This window comes from Pteropus medius, unplaced genomic scaffold (assembly GCF_902729225.1).
Source record: "Pteropus medius unplaced genomic scaffold, Ma_sr-lr_union100, whole genome shotgun sequence".
Classification (NCBI taxonomy): Eukaryota; Metazoa; Chordata; class Mammalia; order Chiroptera; family Pteropodidae; genus Pteropus; species Pteropus medius.
The window spans coordinates 401,979-421,567 of NW_024346150.1; the positions used below are offsets into that span (position 1 = coordinate 401,979).

The following is a 19,589-nucleotide window of genomic DNA, read 5'->3' on the forward strand; positions in this document are numbered from 1 at the left end:
CTCAACAGCAGTAAAAAATGACTAGCTTTCCTACTCTCCATTCTTTTAATTCATGCTGTCAACAGAATTTATGGAGTGCCTATTATGTGTACAACAAGACATCAAACTTATCCTTCCCTCCCTTTTGAAAATAAGTGAAATTCGTGCTCCTAATTCTACACTATAGAAGGGGTAGCTTTATCTTCTCTTACCTCTGAAAAGCCCAATCAAATTTAGTGGGCTCAGGGTTGGTTTGGGGAGCATGGGAACAATATACAGGGCATAAAACAGGTTTTGAGAGATGATGTCTTTTGGTTAGAACATGCTGAATTTGAGAAGCTGATGAGAGAAGTGAGTATACAAGTAGTTATAAATATGGGTTTAGAGTTCAGGAGAGAGATCTGGGCTGGATATACAGATAGAAGAGCAATCCACATAAGTGGTAGTTGACAAAATGGATGAGATTCCACAGAAAGAATGCAGAGTTGTATGAAAAAAAATATTGAGAGAAGAACCCCAGAAAGAGCAACATTTAAAAAGTGAGGAAAAAAAAAAAGTGAGCAAAGAGAGAAATCAGAAAAGGAAGACAAGAAATGCTGGAGTACTGTTGGGGATGATTTCTATGATGTCAAAACAGGAAAGACTGTTTAGGATTGTCAAATACTATAGAGAGGTCCAATAAGATAAAGACTTAAAAGCAACCACCAGGTTAGGTAACTATGAGCTCACTGATAACCTTCACAAATGCAGTTTTAGTGAAATGACAATGAAATCATGAGACAGACTTTCCTCAAGTGTACTCCTTGGAAAACAAATCCTACAGCATGCTTCTCCAATACAGATTTTCATGGTCAAATAAGTCTGCAATAACACTGTGCATATTGGACTCTCCTCTTGAAGAATCACAACAAGCTTATATATATTCAAATTTCTGACAAGTCCTACGATAAAGCAATCTGTTGGTGTTACACTCTATTGGAACTCAATGTTTTCCAAATTTCTTTGAGCATGGAACTCTTTATCCAATGATAAACAACCTATTAACAGTTCTAGAAATTGGAGTCCCATGGAACACACTTTGGAAAACAGGGTTCTAAGATTATGGTGGTTAAAAAAAAAAAATCCAGTGTTACGATGGTAGAAAAAAGTGTTAAGAATCAGGCCCTGGAGTTAACTAGATCTAAATTTGAATCTGGTTCTAACTCTTACTAGCTAGGTGACACTGGACAAGTTTCTATCTTTCTAAAGCTCAGTTTCTTAATTTGTAAAAGCTTAATAATATAAGCCTAAATCACAGAATTATTGTGAGAAATTCATTTGGGTAATGCATGTAAGCACTTACAGGAATAGTAGCATTCAATAAATGTGGTTACTATGATGATAATGATGGCACTGGTTGATATTAAAAGGAAAATTGTGATGCAGGTGCTAAGTTTTCAAAGAATGAAGTTATAGAAATGTTGGGATCGAACTGAAACAAGGAAGGTGAGTGTGAAAACAGGTTATGCAAAGATCTAGTAATGGCCTGGAAGTGGCAGAAGGAGCCAGAGAAAACCAAGCCTCACTCTTGACCCCATAATACATGGGGCATAAAAAAGAAAGGCACAGTCTCCTCCAAAAAGGGCTTTAGTGAACAGCCAGTTTTCGGTCAATAGATAACGTATCAGTTCTGGTCTCAGATATCAAGTAAGGACTCTACAGTTTGCCAAAGGGCAGAAGGGGCCTGTTGAGAGCAGCACCTAAGGTCTCATCAAAACAGGTCTCTCTAGTTTGTGAAGCAGTGGTAGGACCTATTCTTAAGTAGGGTTTTCCATGAAGTTTGAAAATGGATGTTAAAAGCTGTGGTTAAGAGAGATATGGAAGTATTCAGGCTTACTACAGGATTTGCATTACAACATTGTGGTAGCAAAATATTAGAAACAACTTAAAGATTCATCAATAGAGGACAGAGTACATAAATTATAATACATCCACAAAAATAAATACTAGGTAGATATTTTTAAAGAATGTTGTAGCTCTATTTGTATTAATAAGGAAAAATCTCCAAAATATAGCAGTAAAAGAAAAAAAGGTAAAGGATAATATGTGCAATATATGCATGTGTATGCATACATGCTTATAAATGCACATTTTATCTCTGGACCGAGTCACAAGACACAGACAACAATGAGATGGGAGAAATGAGGACTAGAGAGAGGCCTGGAAGTCTGAAGGAGGGGAACTTTGCACTATACATACCTTTTTTGTAAAATTTTATATTTTTACATTTATTACTTATTCAAAACATTCTTCAGGTTTGTTTTTTAAGTGTTAGAGTAGCAATAATTAGGAGAGGCTAAAATATTATGAGGAAAAAAAAGGATAACTGGTGGTCTCCATGAGAGCAAAGAATGGAGGTAACGGAAGTTAAGATAGGCAGCCATGAACAGAACAAAATACTGGAGTTAAAGTTATAGAAAGAGTTCTTTCCTGGTGCATCTCAGTTTAAGAGATGGGGTCCTCAAGGGCCTGCTCCCCTTCAGCCTCCTCATTTTTTCCCCAAGGGGAATCCCTATTTCGGGGCTTCAATTATAGCACAAGAAGGAAGTCTCTTTGCTTGGGAGAGTTATAAGTAAGAAAAGAACTTTGCCGGAGAGAGCCAATTTATTTTGTTCTAATGATCCTTCCTGAGAAAATGCTGATCCATCTCTCAGGCTGACCAGCAGCAATCTATTTGCTCAATTCTATCTCTTCTTATTAAGCCTCTCCTTCCTCAGCTTTCTTTAGCAACCTAAGAGCTTCTGTCAAGGCTTCCTCACGGCCTACCTCCATGCCTTCTCCTTCACTGTCCCTTCCACCTGGAACACCCACCCACCTGCTGCCACCGCAGTCTCCGTTTCTAGAGCTAAAAGTCTCACCTACTCCCCCAGATTTTTCTGCAGCTAAGCCAAATAAGGTACAGAATCATATCCATTCCACCCACACTACCAACATTACTGCCTCATCAGCATTAGCAATGTCATCAAACACTTATTATGTACATATGGCCAGGTACTCAGCCAATCCATATACAGAGATGACCTATATGATCTCTTCTTCAAGTTGCTGACACTCTATAGGAATGGCTTAAGGGGAGCTAGGTTTCTTTGTTAGTTCCTCAAAGTCTACTGAATGCAGTACCAGCTAAAGAAGTATAAATGTCCTATAAGCTTTCAGGAAATATCCAAATCACAAATAATCAAAGAAATGCAAATTACAACAATGGGATATTATTCTTCTGCCAAATTGGCAACAATCTTCTAAGATGATAATACTTAATGTTGGTGCAGTGCATTCAAATACTCAAAGTACAAACTGGAAAAACTTTTCTGAAAACACATGTAAGAAGTTTATCAAAACCCTTTAAAAGGTATATACTCTTTCACGCAAAAATTTATTTGAATCTACTTTGAGAAAGCTAAGTTAAAGAAATAATCAGAAATGAAAACAGACTTATGTATATGATGTTCATCATAGCATTATTTATGATAGTAAAGAAACAAGAAGAATTGTATGGAACATCTACATGATGGAATATTATTAACATATTAATAATCATTAAATCACGTTTTCAAAAAATATTTAATGACCCAGAATAAAGCTCACAAAATTGATCTAAGAAAGAAAATTTAAAAATCTACCCATAATATGGTCCAGATTCAGTAACTTTATGTTCATGTATATAAAAATTATAATATTAATAGTTAATATTTTGCTATTATTGACTTTAGGTGCCAAGCCTTGGGAAAAATAAAAATAGGATTAATTAAGACAGGATAAAGAAGCACAGGGAGACTTCTGTGGAAATGCTGAGGGGCTTTTCTGCCTAGTTGAACATCCATAAGAGTTGGCTAAGCACTCTACTAGTTTCTATATTGGGCTCTAGAACACCAACAATGAAAAACATAGCCCCAGCATTCAAGGATCTTACAAACACACAGAGAAGTAACAGCAAACAAATAACTCCATTACACCATGGTAAATGACAATCTAGAAAAAGTATGTTCGGAATCTGAAAGCTTTACCCCCAAAATACTAACACTTGAGTGGGTTTTAAAAGATGTGAATGAAAAGTTAGCTAGGTGGAGAAGGAGTATTTCAAGCATGGGAAATTGGCAAAGTCTCTGAGATTTTGAAAATTAAATAATTTTATATATTGGATATGTTGACTAAACAGAGTGGCAAAAGGAGGTAAGACTGGAAAGGCATATAGGGTCTCCACCGTCATCCAGTTTAGTCATCCAACAAGAAGAAATGAACATGAAATTCTAACAATAAGAAATGAATGAAAGATTGGAGCTAAAGACCTTAAGTGCTTGCTTTTTGCCCATTGACCAGATAACTAGAACTATCTGTATTATCTTTCTAGTGTGGGGTTTTTATCATTTTTACCTAAAGACATCTATTTTTGTAATGACAAACGTGTTGCTTTTGCTTGTTTGTTTTAAATCCTGATTTTTCTCAATACACCTTCAAAGGTTTTTAAATTGTTTCACATCTGGTCAAGTGGAGATGTTTAAGAACTTCATTTTTATTTTGTAATAAAAGTTTACAACTTGATTTTTTCAAAAAAAAGTCAACAAACTCCAAGAACCTGTTAATAAGGTCTTAAATAAATTTTAAAAAACACATTATCTTCTCCCTGTAGGGTCAAATTAACAGTGCTTTATGAAGCTAGGACAATTTGAGCATCAAAACAAATGATAGTAGGGGATTATAAGTAATGTAATAAATTAGGAATTCATGAGTCCATGCTAATTTAAAGTAATGGGAGAAAAGGGAAATCTCTTCCTCATAGTAGGCACATATAATGCCAAGTAATAAATGTAGAAAAGATAGTAAAAACAGAAAGTTACCATTTGGCAACCACTATTGGTTGTGGTAGATTCATACAGAAGTCATCAATGGATACTTAGCTGGTAGGCAGAGGAGATTTGATGAGGAACAAGATATGAGCATAGTCTCAGAGCATTGTACCACAAAACACTCAACAATTACAAAAAAAAAGAAATGGTGCTCTGATAGTGGAGAAACCTGGCTGATACAAACTTAGCTGGTTGATTAAAGTTAACATTACAAAGGATAGGTCAGACGGACATCATGTACTTTCTAATGCAATTCATAAAGAGCCCAGCGTCATTTTTGGTTAATTCCCACCAGGAAAGCATGGCCTGAGTCTGGACACGAGGAAACACTGGATAGACCCAAAATGAAGAACATACTACAAAATGAAAAGCCTATACTATTTGTTGAGAAAAGTTGAGAAACTGTTCCAGATTAAAGGAGACTAAAGAGTCATGACTAGTAAATATAACATATCAACCTGTATTGAATCTTGGACCAGAAGAGAAAAGAGACATTGTTGAAATGGTTGGAAAAATTTGCATGGGGGTCTTGATGATAGTGTTGTCCCTGTTGATTTCCTGATTTGGATAGTTACATAAGAAAGTAGCCTTGTTTTGGGGAACTACAAATAGGAGTATTTAGAAGTGACAGAACATCAAGTCTCCAACTTTCTCTCAAATGGTTCAGAAAAAGATTAATCATAATGAATGGAGAGTGATGAAGCAAATGTAAAATGTCAAAAACCGGGGTATCTTGGTGAGGAGGATATGGGAGCTCTTTATACTACTATTTTGACAACTTCTCCCTAAGTTTGGAAAAAATTTAAGGGTGTTTACACATGTGAGCATGCTTGCATCTTTAATATCTGTCAAGTATTATACTAATAGCCACTTGTCATCATTTAAAACATCCTTTCTGCCTGAAGACTATCTATTGACACACAGATAAGGACACTTCAAACTTACAACACTAAAACTTTTATTTATTTATTTTTTTATTACTTTTTTACATTGTTTCAGATCTTACTTGGTTGATGCTTTGGGCCTTAAATTAGGGAACCCCATAGAAATTTCTGAACACTGTGTAAAATTTCTGACCCTGTATGGGTCAGCCATACAGTGCTAGTGGCTGGCCAAATGAGATAACAAGTGACCCCAAGAGGCCTTGAAATAGTCCCATGTGCTAAACTCAAAATAAAATGGCCTTGAGGTGATTAAGGTACTTAAAATAGCATTTAACTTTACCTTCAGGCTCTGAACACACTAAGTCTATTTGATTTCCATTAATTAGCATAGAAGGAAGACAATGGCCACCTCCCATCTCTAAAGACTCTGGCTTACTTGTCATGCATTCCCAGAAGCACACTTTAAGAAGATGACTAATCACTGACTGCTTCTTAGGCACCATATGTCTCCCAATTTCAAAAGGAAAAATTGTCCAACTAGTACTAGAACAATAGATTTCCTACCTCCTGCAGCTGGAGTCGAACCTTGGTAACTGCTCGGATCCAGTGTGCTCTGGCTTGGGTAAATGGTGAAGATGCATTCTCCTCAGGAAAACTTGTAACAAAGAAAAGAATGTTCCTTTAAAATATCCCAGACGACAAGGTAACAGTGCTCAAGGCAAAACTGTCAAATATCTAAAATAAAATGGTTTATATTTATGCTATACTTGTTTAGTGATTCAGGCCACTAAAACAGCATCTTCATGAATATCCAATGTGAAAAAAATTCCCTCTAAAATGACAACTCCTAGCTTTTCATCTGTTCCCTCTCTTCCTTCCTCTTTTTTCTTTCACTCACTCCATGAGGCAGCTCACTGGGACAGTCAGGATCGGGATGCTAGAAGTAATGGCAAGGGCTATAAATTAGTGTCTAGAATTAAAACTATGCAGAAAGGTTTGGAGTAACTCTCTCACCTCACCTCATCTCTCAAGGCCACCAGTCTCCCTTGGGGATCCTACATAGCATTCTTAGGGCAGAATTTAATTCCTGCAAAGCTTTCCTGCTCTACTAAGTATTTTGGAAGTACTAAGTAAAAAAGCACAGTCCTTTTTCTGCCATGATCTTATTCCTTGAGCTGCTTCAAGAACGTCCTCAGTGAAATGAGCAATAAATATAATAAAGTATCTTTGAGAGATAAATACTAGCCTGTATTAGAACTAATCATGATCAGGTCCTTAACTGTGGAACAATGGTTGATTCTCAGTGATAATGCTTCTCCTATCCTCCTATCTCCCATTGGGATCTACTTCCAAGGCAACAAACAAGTGTCCACCATCTACACAGGTAAAATATATATGCTGGCTCTAATACCATTTGAGTCTACTGTTTAAAACATCTGAAGGCACTTCTGGCTAAGGTAGAAGTCAAGTTCACTCACACAGCTAGGATTTAAGAGGACACAACCAGTAGAAAAGGACAAATACTTGTGCTGGGCACTTCTGCTCTACCAAGAACTCTACCCAGACAACATTATCTGTCAAGTCTAAAGTCTACAAAAAGCCATCTTTCAGTGGTTTGTCAACCCAGTAATAAATCTGGTCCAGAGCTATCTCCTGGATTTCTTGTCTATTAGAAGAGCCACCAGAGATGACTAAAGATCAGGAAAAAGTAAGAAGAGAAAATATGTTTACACCTTCAGTGATGGAGTAGACACACCAACCATTCCCTAACCTTTACTACATAATCAGCATTCACTGTTCTGATCTTTCACTGAGAGCCTTTACTATTAGGCCTAAAATTTGAGAATCTAAATCATATCTAGCCCTTATCTCTCTACCCCAGCGGCTTTAACTGGGAGGAGTTTTGCCCTGTAGGAGAAATCTGGCAATATCTGGAGACATTTTTGGTTGTCACAACTGAGGATTGCTACTGGCATCTAGTGTGCACAGGCCAGGGATACTACCAAATATCCTACAGTGCATACAATAATTCCCCATAACAAAGAGTTATCTGGCCCAAAATGTCAACAGTGCCAAGACTGAGAATCCCTGTGTTGCCCCAACCTATCGGTAACTCTACTGACCAATTTAGCTCTATAATAACAATCAACCTCTGTACTGTTTCATTATAAGACTGTTTAAAAGGACATCTTTAAAACTTTTCTTCTGGCTACCAATCACGAGATACACTTCTAGGCCCTGTGAAGGCTGAGGAGTGGGTTAGATCTGGCTTCCTGGCCAATTTTTTCTTAACTCTGTCCTGGTTTCCTCAGCCAGGAAAAAATTAAAACAAACAAACAAAAAAGCAATGTTCATAAAAGAATTTTAAACATTGATAGACTTAAAAGCCTATTTCATTCAAAGCAGCAACTTTGAACGAAATCATCTGCAGGGCTCAGGTCAGTTCCAGACTCGGAGGCTGCCATATGTGGGGTCAATTAGTAAGCCAAGGACTGCAGACTTAAGAAGGCCTGGTACACTGGAACTAACTACAAAGAACCCAAGTATTCTTCAGGGATCCTCAAAATATCTTGAGAATTATACCAAAAATCAAAGGAAGCAGTGTAGAGCTAAGCCTCAGTACTCTGATCACCACCATACCAAGCTGTGGGGGTAAAAATGCAAAGCACTTATATTCAGCAATATCACAATGCAGGTACTGAGGAAACCATGTGAGCTCCTCAAAACAGCCACCACCTACCTCTCCTGGAGGCCTAGGAAGTGGTCTTTTTGTAGCACCAGATCTGGGGAAGGATGGGTTGTGACATCTTCTTTCATCTCCTTGGGTTCACACGTTCTCCCCTTCTCTTCTTCACCCATCACCTCCAAGACTTTCTCTTGTTCTCCAAAACCCGTTTGGCCATCTCTGGAGAAGCTGCCTGAGCTGTGGCAGGAATGAATCGAGGCCCTCTCCCGATGGTCATCATCTTGTTCATGACACTGGTCTAGTTCACTCAGCTGAGAGCTTCCTTGGCTCACATTACAGGAGGAGCCATACCTACTACTGCTGGTGGGGCTGTGAGAATGAGAGGAAGACAGATGCGTAAATAAATGCAAATGAGGGGCCAGGGTAAAAGTAATGGATTAATCCAGGAAATAATAATCTTAGCAGTGGCAAGAATCACAAACAGGGGGTTCTTTGGAAAAAAAGACGAAATTTTACAATCTGGAAGAACTAGTCTCTACTCAGCAGAGTCACAACAGGGGGAAAAAAAAAAAAAACAAATGCTGGGTTCTCCAACAGCACTTAACCCCAAACCTGCAACTGACTTTGAAGAATACTTTATTTTAATGTGATATATGTACGTAGATTAAGATTAAAACAGTCTGTTGTTTATGCAAAAAATTCTTTACTCAGACTTCTAAAGAAACTTGTCCAGTGGCTGTGATTAAAGTTTTCTAATTTCCACATAATAAAATGGATGAACTCTACTCCCTTTTTCTAGTACTGAATAAATTGGGATCCCCTTTCCTTCCTCTACTATTGTAAATGTGAATGCCTATTCCTTAGGATGAGCAAAGGAGAGTGAACATGTTCCTTCAATTACCTCTCAGGCATCTGCATGATGAGGTAGTGAAGCCATTTCTAGAATCAAGAAATCCCTCATGGAATCTCATCGACCATCTCATGAATGTTACAGTGATAACCCTGGCAGCCTAGGGAGTGTCCTAAAGATAAACATGCCCATCTGTAACTGAACTGCTCTCAGGACATAGCTGTTTTCAATAAAGTGGACAAAGTCCAATTCCAGGATCTGGGTCAGGGCCATATTGATGCATTTCTGCCAGGCCAATCCTCTCTCATCGATCACCTGAATTCCCATACCCAGAAGGGTAATTAGTTCCCCTGCTATGATAGTAGCTGTGGCAGAGGAAATGGTAATGAATTGTGACCAGAAAGTAGAGCAGTCTCCAGAAGTTAATCCCTTGAGCCATATACTGAATCTAAGGGATTCAGTCCTATTCAAGACAGAGGGACTTGGTGGTGATCTATAAGATCTATCCCGGCCAGTTTGGATAGTTCCATCACAAGTCAGAGGCCCTCATTTTACTTCTGGGTAACCTGCTAGAAAGCCTCCATGCAAAAGGACAGGAATTTCCTTGCCAGAGGGTCGAGCCTTTAACTAAAGGGCTTATGTTCACTCTTGGCCAGATGAAGATAAATCATTGTTGTTTCCAGTGATGTTTTCCCTATGGTTCCTCCCAATTACTTAGTATTTTCAGGCTGATTTCTGATCCTTCATCCTATAGCAACAGGTACCAAGTCACTGTTTGGAGTAGTTCCCGATACATGTGTATACACACACACACACACACACAAGCTCTAAAGCCCCTGATGAGTCCCTTTGGACAGGCTTGGGCCAGTGGTCAAGGCAGGATTCTTACTGCACTGTATGATGCTTATTCTTAGGAGAAATAATAGTACTCTTTGCAGATGGACACTGCATTATGTTCCAGACTGAATAACTACAGCAAACAATTGCCCTGAGCTCCTGCGAGACTTTACTGAAAGCATTTATCAGACACCAGTTTAAAGGGTAGTAAAAGGCAGACAGACTGGAAGAAGTTATGCAAATCTATGTGGAATAGGATGTAGAATATAGACTATCCTGAGCCATCCTTTGCACTCTGTATTTTACTTAATACCCTCACTGCCACTGGAGAAAGCATCTTAGAAGACGTGGAAAAGCAAAGTGGGTGTCTCTCCAACTATTACATGTATAAGTGCTGAAGGCCCAAGAAAGCCTATCATGTGGCTGCAATTAATATTTGCCACTCAACTACTTGCTGCCTCTTCCTGCCCTCCCTTCTCCATTTCATGTTACATAAGGCAGAGCAAACCAGAGTGAGTAAATCTCAGGACCCAATCTTTCCTTTCAGCAGGGAGCTCCTTGTTCCAATAAATAAATTATATTTGGCACTAGAGAGAAGGGAGAGAATGAAAAGACCCACACATTATTTCTTGTTACTTAACCTCTACTTAACATGAAGCTCAGGTGCTAGGAAAGACACAGAAAGGATAAAAAGCAGGCTATGACTAATCTATCACTAAGTCATTGCATCATAAATGGCCAATTCCTTAAAATCATTTATGATGCTTTAGTTGAGAACAGGCCTTTTGTTGATCTTTGGTTCCGTGATGCCATGCAGAGTAACTGGCTGCTTTACATTTGAAACAGAGTCAGTGTTAGCAAGCACCGCCTCTTCTTCTTGTGTTTCTGGCTGGTGAAGTAGCTCGGAGACAGTGCAGTGCTCCTCAAGACTCCCTGAAGGACAGATGGAGCCAGAGAGGTTGCCTCTGGTACTCCAGTGTTCTGCAAATGGTGGAGTTTCTTGCTGGTTTTCCATTTCTCCAGGCCCTGAAAGTCCATGAGTACACATACCTGGCTTGACCTCCAGTAGCTCAGGGGCTGCAGGGGGCTGAGGCAAGACCTTAGTTGGCTCAGCACTGACCCCAGACACTGGAGAAGATTCCAAAGTTTCATCAGCCCCACTGGAGTTAAGGTCCTGATCACCGCTGATAACCAAAACTGGAGAGGAGGATTCTGCAGGCACTTGTTCAGGGCCCCCTTTGTTTTCTTTTGGCCATGGGAATAAAAGATCCAGCTTCTTTCCAAACCTTAGTTTGGAATCACTTGCTACTACACTTCCTTTCCCTTCATTATCTCCTTCAAAAAGAGTTGACAACTTCTTAAAACCAGACACTAAACCAGTCTCTGCTGCTCTATTGCCAAAGGAAGAAGGTGGGGAAAAGAAAGAGCTCAGTGGTTTCCCATAGTCAGTAGCAGAGGATGGGAAACGAAGCTTTGGCCAGCTGGTCATGTTCGGGATCTCAAAATGTGGTCTTGGCTGCTCTGTTTCCTGAGGGGCTGCAGGTGGATCTTTCTGGGCATCAAATATTCCATAACTTTCTTTAGCACAAAGAACAGGTTCCTCCAGCAGAGGGTGAGAAAGGGACCCTTGGGTTTCCAGTGTGGCACTCTGGCCAAGTGAACTTGCCTTATTGAACTGTGTAGTAGTATTGGTTTCTAGTGAACTGGTTCCCTGTAGCTCCAAGAAATCTTGGTTTATGGAAGCAGATTGCATAGCTGGCTTTGGATCAAGAGGAATAGATGGCTGAATTGGAGGAGGAAGCTCTTTGGCAATCCAGGTTGGATCTGGATACAACTGTGTTGGCAATGAAATATGCTCTGCCTCGAATGATGTCTCTGTGTCTGTGCCCTGCAACATCCCCATGTCTCCTTCATCACTCAAAGACAATACTCTCTGCCCAGTATCATCCCCTGAGATAGAAGATGCAGCTTCAACTGTTTCAGAATGCTGGGGTTCTGGAATATTGTCAGGACTATTACTGTTTTCCATTTCAGTTGTTAGTTTAGGATCATCTGTCAAGGTATTGTCAGGAATATTACTGTTTTCCATTTCAGTCATTAGTTTAGAATCATCTGTCAAAGTATTATCAGGAATAGTATTGTTTTCTATTTTAGTTGTTAGTTTAGGATCATCTGTCACGGTCTCCAAGTCTGATTTTGTACTAACCACAGTCATTCTACAGCCACTGAGAATAGATTCTGAATTGAATGCTGCAGAAGCAGCTTCTCTCCACATATTTTCTGGAGGTACTGATCCTACAGCATCTCCGGAACTACCATTTTGAAGCCATGCAGTAGCTAAGGTAGGTGATTCTTGTTTGTATGCCTCTGGTTTGGGACTTTTGAAAATTCCAAATAACTCACCTTTGAGTGGCTGAGATGATGCACCAGAAGAGAAAGAGAAAAAGGAGTTTTTCTTTGCAGGTTTAGGAGAAGAGAAAAATCCAGAAAAGGTTTTGGGAGGTTCAATTAAGCTCCCAGAGAAAGATTTCACTTTGGTCACAAAACCTGAAAGCATTTCTACTGAAGAGCCCAACACTGATCTGTCTTCCTCTTTATCTGTGTCTCGACTCTGGAGGTGCCCTGCACACCCTGGCTCTGCAGAGGAAGAAGCTGGCTCCAGGGTCTGTGTTAAAACCTCATCAGGGGCCTTTTCTAATGGCAAGTTCAATGAGTCACTAGCAAATCTTTCATTCTGATGGTGGTTAGTACAAGTGTCTAAATTGTTGAGCTTTTCAATCAAATGGCTATCATGTGAAAAAGACTTGGTCAGTGAGCCACTGGGGAAGTCTTCCTGTATGAAATCCTCCTCTTCATGAGGAGCTACCCCCTGGGTGTCCAGACCAATGAGAAGTGTTTCGGTCTGTGTCTGAAACCCTAGTGAATGAGGTACAATGTCTTTTTGTAGCTGATTCATCTGGAAATCTGCTAAAGATACCCCTGCTCCATTACTGGAACCAAGTTTTCCCTGACAGTCCTTCCCTACACTGAGCTCATCTTCAAGGGATGTAACTTCAATGGTATTGCTAATGGAAACACAAGAAGCCATTTTCTGTTCATGAACTACCTCCTGGACCATGCTATCTCTATTGCCATTGGAACCTTCTGTAGTCATTGGGCCACCCATGTCTACAAAAACACTGGGATTCTTATAGGGCTGGGCAGTCACTGGAGCAACAGTTGAAAGGCTGTGTTTTCCCCCAGGATTCTGCTGTTTTTCATCCAAAAAGGACAAGCCAAAGAAACTAAAGGATCTATTATGAGAGGTATCTTCTTGATGCTTGAACTAGTAATGGGAAAAAAGGAAGGACGTGTGAATAGCCCTTCTGCTTGAGATTTGGTCCTTGGTAGAGTATCAGAGGCTCTGTTCTCAGATTTTTCAGATCTAGTCAGGAAAGAAAATATACTCTTTCTGTTTGGCAACTCTGAATGGGATGAATGGGATGAATGGGATGAAGGTGTTGTGGCAGTTGAAAAACTCCAGTCTTTGTCAGAAAAATTATTTTGTTCATTTGAATTGCTTCTGCTCAGAATATCAGAAGATATTTTATTACTTCTTGAAACTTCTGTCACTGTAGACACACCACTAGTTTCAACTGAGGAATCTCTTGAAGACTCGGTGAGACAACTTGCTGACAAGGATGGATTTGGTGACTGCTGGATTAGGTGGTCTCTGGAGGGTACCTCTTTTTCAGTCAAATTATCACCCTGGATCTCCCTAGTTGATGGTTCCTTTAGCTCGCTATCATCAATAGTAGTCTGCTTATTCAGACTTCTAACTCGAACCTTCCCTTTAGAGGAAACTGGTACAGCAGGAACGTTCCTAATATCCTGACTAGTTAGCTGTGTGGGATTAGGACTTGACTTGACCTCATTCTTATTAGTCACTGAAGAAACAGACATATTTTCAGTTGTCTGTGTAAGAGATACATTGGTTTTAAAGAAATCTCCAAGGGTACCAAAAAAATTTGAAACACTAGAAGATTCATTCTTTTCCTGAGATGTTATCTTTCTATTTTTATCACCATTCTTTTCTAAGTCTGGTGATCCTTCTTTATTCACCTGGGTTTTAAAGAGGTTCAAAAATCCAGATGCCTGTTTTTCATTTGCTGTTGCACTTACTGAAGAGTCTTCTCCCCGACCAAAGAATTTCAATGCACTTTTAAAAATTGTTCTCTCAGCCTCTGTGGAAGACTGGTCTTGGGGAAGCTCACAATTCTTGTGTTCATCCTTACTAAACTGTGATGCGACAGGAACTGAAACAGAGTCAGCTGCGATGATTTCATCATCTTCTATATCTAATTTAGCCTGAGGAATTGTTTGGCTTACCTCGAAAACAGATTTCAACAAACTTTGCTTTTTTGTATGAGTGCTTTTATTTAAAGGGAATTCTTGCTTCACATTTTTAGTAAATTCTGGTTGCTGAGCATTGGATTCTATTTGTCTTTCTGAGTCCTTCTTAACAAGACTTCCCTTCACATTTTTGGAGTTACTCTCTGGTTGCTTACTCAAGATTAATGACTGAAGACTATCATTTGTGGGCTCTGCTATGTTTGACTGCTGATCCTTTTTCTTTGTGGCCAAAGACTCTAAAGATTCATTCTTATCAAAATTCAAAGTGCTTCCAACCAGAGCACCCAAAGCAGAAAATAATGAAGTCACTTTGTTCAATGATGACATCTCTTCTGTTTGCTGTGGGCTGTCAGTCATATTCTCAAAATGAACCAAAGAGGTACCTTCTTCAGAAGACTGAAGCCAATGAAAACTGGAAAGGTGAACTAATGAATCCCTAATTACAGGCCGGTACTTATCTCCTTCTATAATTTGATTTTTATTTAACTCATGATTACCAATACTTTGGGGCTGATTTCTGAGATCCAACGTACATTCCAAGTCTTCAGAACCATGAGGCCTTTCTTCAAAAGATCCAAAATCTGCTTTAAATGTTTGAGAATTATAGCCTGAAAAATCTAATGGCTGATCCTTTTGGCCATAACTTGACTCTTCCAGTACTTCTGAAAAGGTTCCCAAATTTAGATACTTTGGTCCCTCCCTTCTTGGCAAAACTATAGATAAATCAAGAGGGTAATCAACTGGTTCCTCTTCAACATACCATTCATCTTCTTTGCCAAGCACTTCAAAACTGTTACCAGCAGAAATAATGCTGTCATTCAATATAATACTTGATAGATTATTTGTCTGTAAATCACAATTCGAATACTCTTGATAAGAACAATCAGGTATAAATAAATAGGCATACTGCCCAGTAGAATCAGTAAGAAGAGAATAGATATATTGACCATCATGGAACATATAATATCCATACTCTCCATCCTCTGATGGCCACCACATTCCATTTTCAAGACATGACAACCATTCCTGGTATTCATAACCAACACCTGATAAAACAAAGTTTTCATCCACTCTTAATGAGTCGTGATCGACTACCGGGCATGTAGTCGTCTCATAACTTGAAGAACAACTTAAGTCAATGGGCAATTCTTCTAGTGAATTCTTAGTCTCATTAATTGGAAGATGACAAGAATTTCCATATAATGAGTTAGCTGCCCACATATCACCTCTTAATAAGTAATCTTCACTAAATGCAAACTGGTCAAATGATTCATATGGTAAGTCACACCAAATGACACTGTGTGAATTTGTTCTCCACTCCAAGATATTTGCATTTTGATCTTTTTGGCAAAAACTTATTGCTGGGTTTTCTGAGTCAGGCCACAAAAAAACATCAGCTGATGAAAATATATTTTGATTCAACATATAATAAACTGGCTGAAGTTTCCTGGAATTTTTAGAGAAATCTTTTATATCAGATTCCCATTCATAACAAAAATGATTGTTCATCTCTTTGAAAGCTTGATGGTGGTTTGATTTATTAAGAATGTTAGTATTTGGTATAGGTAGATTTAACTCATTTGAATTTTCATATAGGTTTGCCTCAAGAACATGGTGTTGTGTTGGCCTCTTAGCCAAAGATTTCTCTAAGAGGTCCTGCTGAGTGCTTGGAGCACAGTGAAGCACACTGTCCTCAGAAGAGGGGCAATGTTTTTCACATTGCTGGTTTTTCCATGTTGAAGGGCAAAGATGATTATCAACCCTAGCATCAGATACTGGTATGTTTTCTTTAGGTAAAGATAAGAAACTTTTTATGAAGCTAGAAGTTTCTCGTTTTTCAAAATGGTTCCTCTGCTTCTCAGAAGTCACACATGAAGTATCAGAAATCTCATCCACGGATAAATGCTTATTTCCACTCGAATTCTTCGTGTCAACTAAAGACATGGACTTTGCTTCATCTGGTTTACAATCAGTCATACTGCTATTGGATATCAAGTTAAATATTCCAGAGAGTAAGCTTGGAGTATTATTCCTGTGATGAGAGTCATCATTTTTCAAATTTAATTCTTGTGGACTAGACAAGTTTTCAAGAGAAGAGAAGCTGTTAAACAGGCCAGAAAGGAGGCCTCCTTGGGTTCTTTTCTTGGAAGCTTTATCTACAAGTTTGTCTTCACTAATTTCATTAACCAAGGTGGATTTTGAAATGGTAGAAGTCAATGTTGATGAAGAGTCTGATACTGTTAAAGATGTCACTTGTTCAAGAGTCTTACTTTCTCCTGAAGAATCAGAAGCTATGTGTTCTTTGGGTACAACTCCAGGGATGACAAAAGTATCTTTTTCACAGTTCTCTACTGCTATGTGGTCACTTGAATTTAATTCCTCTTTACTCCCAAATTTCCCAAGATCATTATTAATATCTGGAACTGAATCAGACTTTATTTTATTGAGTGTGGCATTTTCAGGACAATTTATTTGGCCATTCTTATTAAATGTCTCTGTATCATTAAGTTTCCCTAGATTATTATGAATATTTGGAAGAGAACTAGATTTTACTGAACTAAGTGTGGCATTTTTGTGGCAGTTTCTTTGGATCTCTTCATCAATGGCTACTTCTGAGCCATGAAAACTCTGGTCATTGATAGTGACATGGCTGTCAGTGAAAGGAAATTTAAACAAAGGAAAAATGCTTCCTTTCTCTCTTAAATCCTCCTGTTTTTCAGAATGACCAAGATTTTTTAAAAATGGAATATGTAGTTTCCCACTAAAGGGAAAGGAATGTCCATCTTTCTTAAGGCCCCTTCTCCATCCATCTTCTTCCAACTGGTGAGTTTTCTTACCTTCTGACAAAGTTTCCTCTGAACAGGTTGCAGAAGTGAGCAAAAACTGGCTAAAGGATTTTCTGAGTGGCTCAAGGAAATCATCATCACCAGTAACTTTGTCCCCCTCTAATGGCTTCAAAGCCACCTCTTTCTTTGCAGTTCTACTGCCAGCAACATAAGGATGTTCTAGAGTACTTTTGGCACATATTTTTGGTTCATCTGGTAACAAAGACAGGTCTGTATAGGGTTTTCTTTCCAACAGACTCTCAATATCATCTTTCTTACATGCAGACCTAGCTAAGTTGGAAGGCTCATTGGCCACTTGAGAAGACAACAAATCTTCACTTGTGGGCATTTGGGACAAGCCTGTAGTTTCTCCATTACCCCTATCTAAAGTGCAGATGCTACTGTCATTGCCAAGGGTGTCTTCTCTTTGATCTGACTCTGAATCACACCCAACAAAGCTTTCCTTTCTTGTTGGCTTGTGCTTATCATCATCTTTTTTGGTTTCGTCCTTTTCCAAAAAGATCTTTAATGGAGTCAGCATGCTGAAAACAGACTTTATAACTGAACTCTGGCTCTGTGGAGCTGAGTCAATTCCAATAGTTTCTGTTGCATCCTGAAAGCTTAAACTTTCACTTTTACTGCCTGTGTGCTCATTTTCAGAGGTTTTGTCATGTTTGTCAAAATCCTTATTATCAACTATTTGAGAAGATAATGAAGATTGAATGGAAAGATCCTTCTTCTCCAATACTGACTTGGCTCTGGGTTTAGATCCCGAATTAATTGTCTCTATTTGATTAAAAGTATCTGTTTTCTCTGGAACAAAAGAAACTAATTTTTCCACAGAGGTGGTTAGATGCCTTCTGCCTGAGCCCACCTTTTCTGTGAGTGAAGTGAACAAAGAACCAACAGCACATTTCACTCCATTCAGTTCAGGGAAAGAGATGGCCTTGTCCTTGTCATTCTTGACAATAGTTATAGGTGGTATTTGATCCCCAGGCACTTTCTCTTCTGCACTATCAACAGTACTACTGTGTTCAGGTGTTTTTTTAGTTTTTGAAAGGGAACCAAATTTATTAATCTCCTCTTCTTTCTCTGCTAAATATTCTGACACTGTTTCTACAAAACACTGAAGCTCATCCATTGTATCAATATAGTCCTCCTTGGGTTCCTCGACAGAAGAAAGGGTTATCTCTTCCCTGGGGCACCCAGACAGATCTCTAAGTGTGTTTGCCTCACAATTCATCCTTTGTAATGGAAATGCTGGATTTGCTACATAATATTTTTTAGGAAAGCCTCCACTATGATGTGCATTGGATGGATGGCATGTTGGTAATAGTAACCCTTCCTGCTTATCAGAAGAAGGGGAATCCAGAAGTTCATCAGAAGTACTGCTAGGAGAATCTCCAAGAATATCCAATGGAATGAAATTAGTGACATTCTGATTTAAGCCAGATGACTTTTCACAGTTCTTAAAAGAACCAGGAAGATCATAACCATGACTTTCCAAATTAGTTTGCCACGTGCCACTCTTGACCACAAATCCATTTTTGTAAGGGTGCAAAACTGAGTAATTTTGTTTCTTCTTTTCAATGTGGCAACAGTTACAGTTTTCACTATTAGAATATGTACTTTTGAAGTCAGTCTTAGTTCCTAACCTATCATTATATTGTCTTCTTTTGCTGTCTTCAAAATGACTATATAAGGGTTTCTTTTTCCTTCTCCTATCTATTGTATCATATTTCTGAGGATATCTAGAGCAAACAGATGTGTCAAAATTAAAAGCAGTAGAGAAATCTGTTTCTTGGCTTTGAGATGGTATCTTTTTCCAATTCTTGTGCTTTGGTTGTACTTGTTTGCTACAGTACTTATCACTTTTTGAAAGAGTTCTAATTTCTTTTACCTCTGCTTCTTTTATGTTACTGTTTTCTATAAACTCTTGTGATATTTTCCCCTCTATCTCCTCATATATACCTTCTTGTTCTTCATAGTCAACATCAGAGAAAGCTGAAATAATTCTAATTCTGTCATTTTTAGCCTGCAAGCCTTGTCTGATATAATAGGATAAAAGTGAAGGAACAGTAAGGCAAAGAAAAAAGGAAAAACAGGGAAAAGGAAAAACAAATATAAGATTTAGTGCACATTCAATGAGAAAACTAGAATTAGTAAAATTCTCAATTTGATAAAAACCATTCAGACTGAAAAAATATAACGAAATTCACATGTTCTTAAATTATTATCATAGCAATGTAGTCA

At 38.6% G+C, this 19,589-nt stretch overlaps 1 protein-coding gene across 1 annotated transcript in view; it reads right to left on the reverse strand.

Moving 5' to 3' along the window:
• LOC120612884 (uncharacterized) overlaps positions 1-19,589 on the reverse strand; it is a 175,075-nt gene that overhangs the window by 67,211 nt on the left and 88,275 nt on the right. The window contains 4 exon segments of the mRNA XM_039875502.1: positions 6,311-6,401; positions 8,487-8,801; positions 10,902-13,431; positions 13,434-19,087. Of these exon segments, the coding sequence (XP_039731436.1) occupies positions 6,311-6,401; positions 8,487-8,801; positions 10,902-13,431; positions 13,434-19,087 (8,590 nt within the window).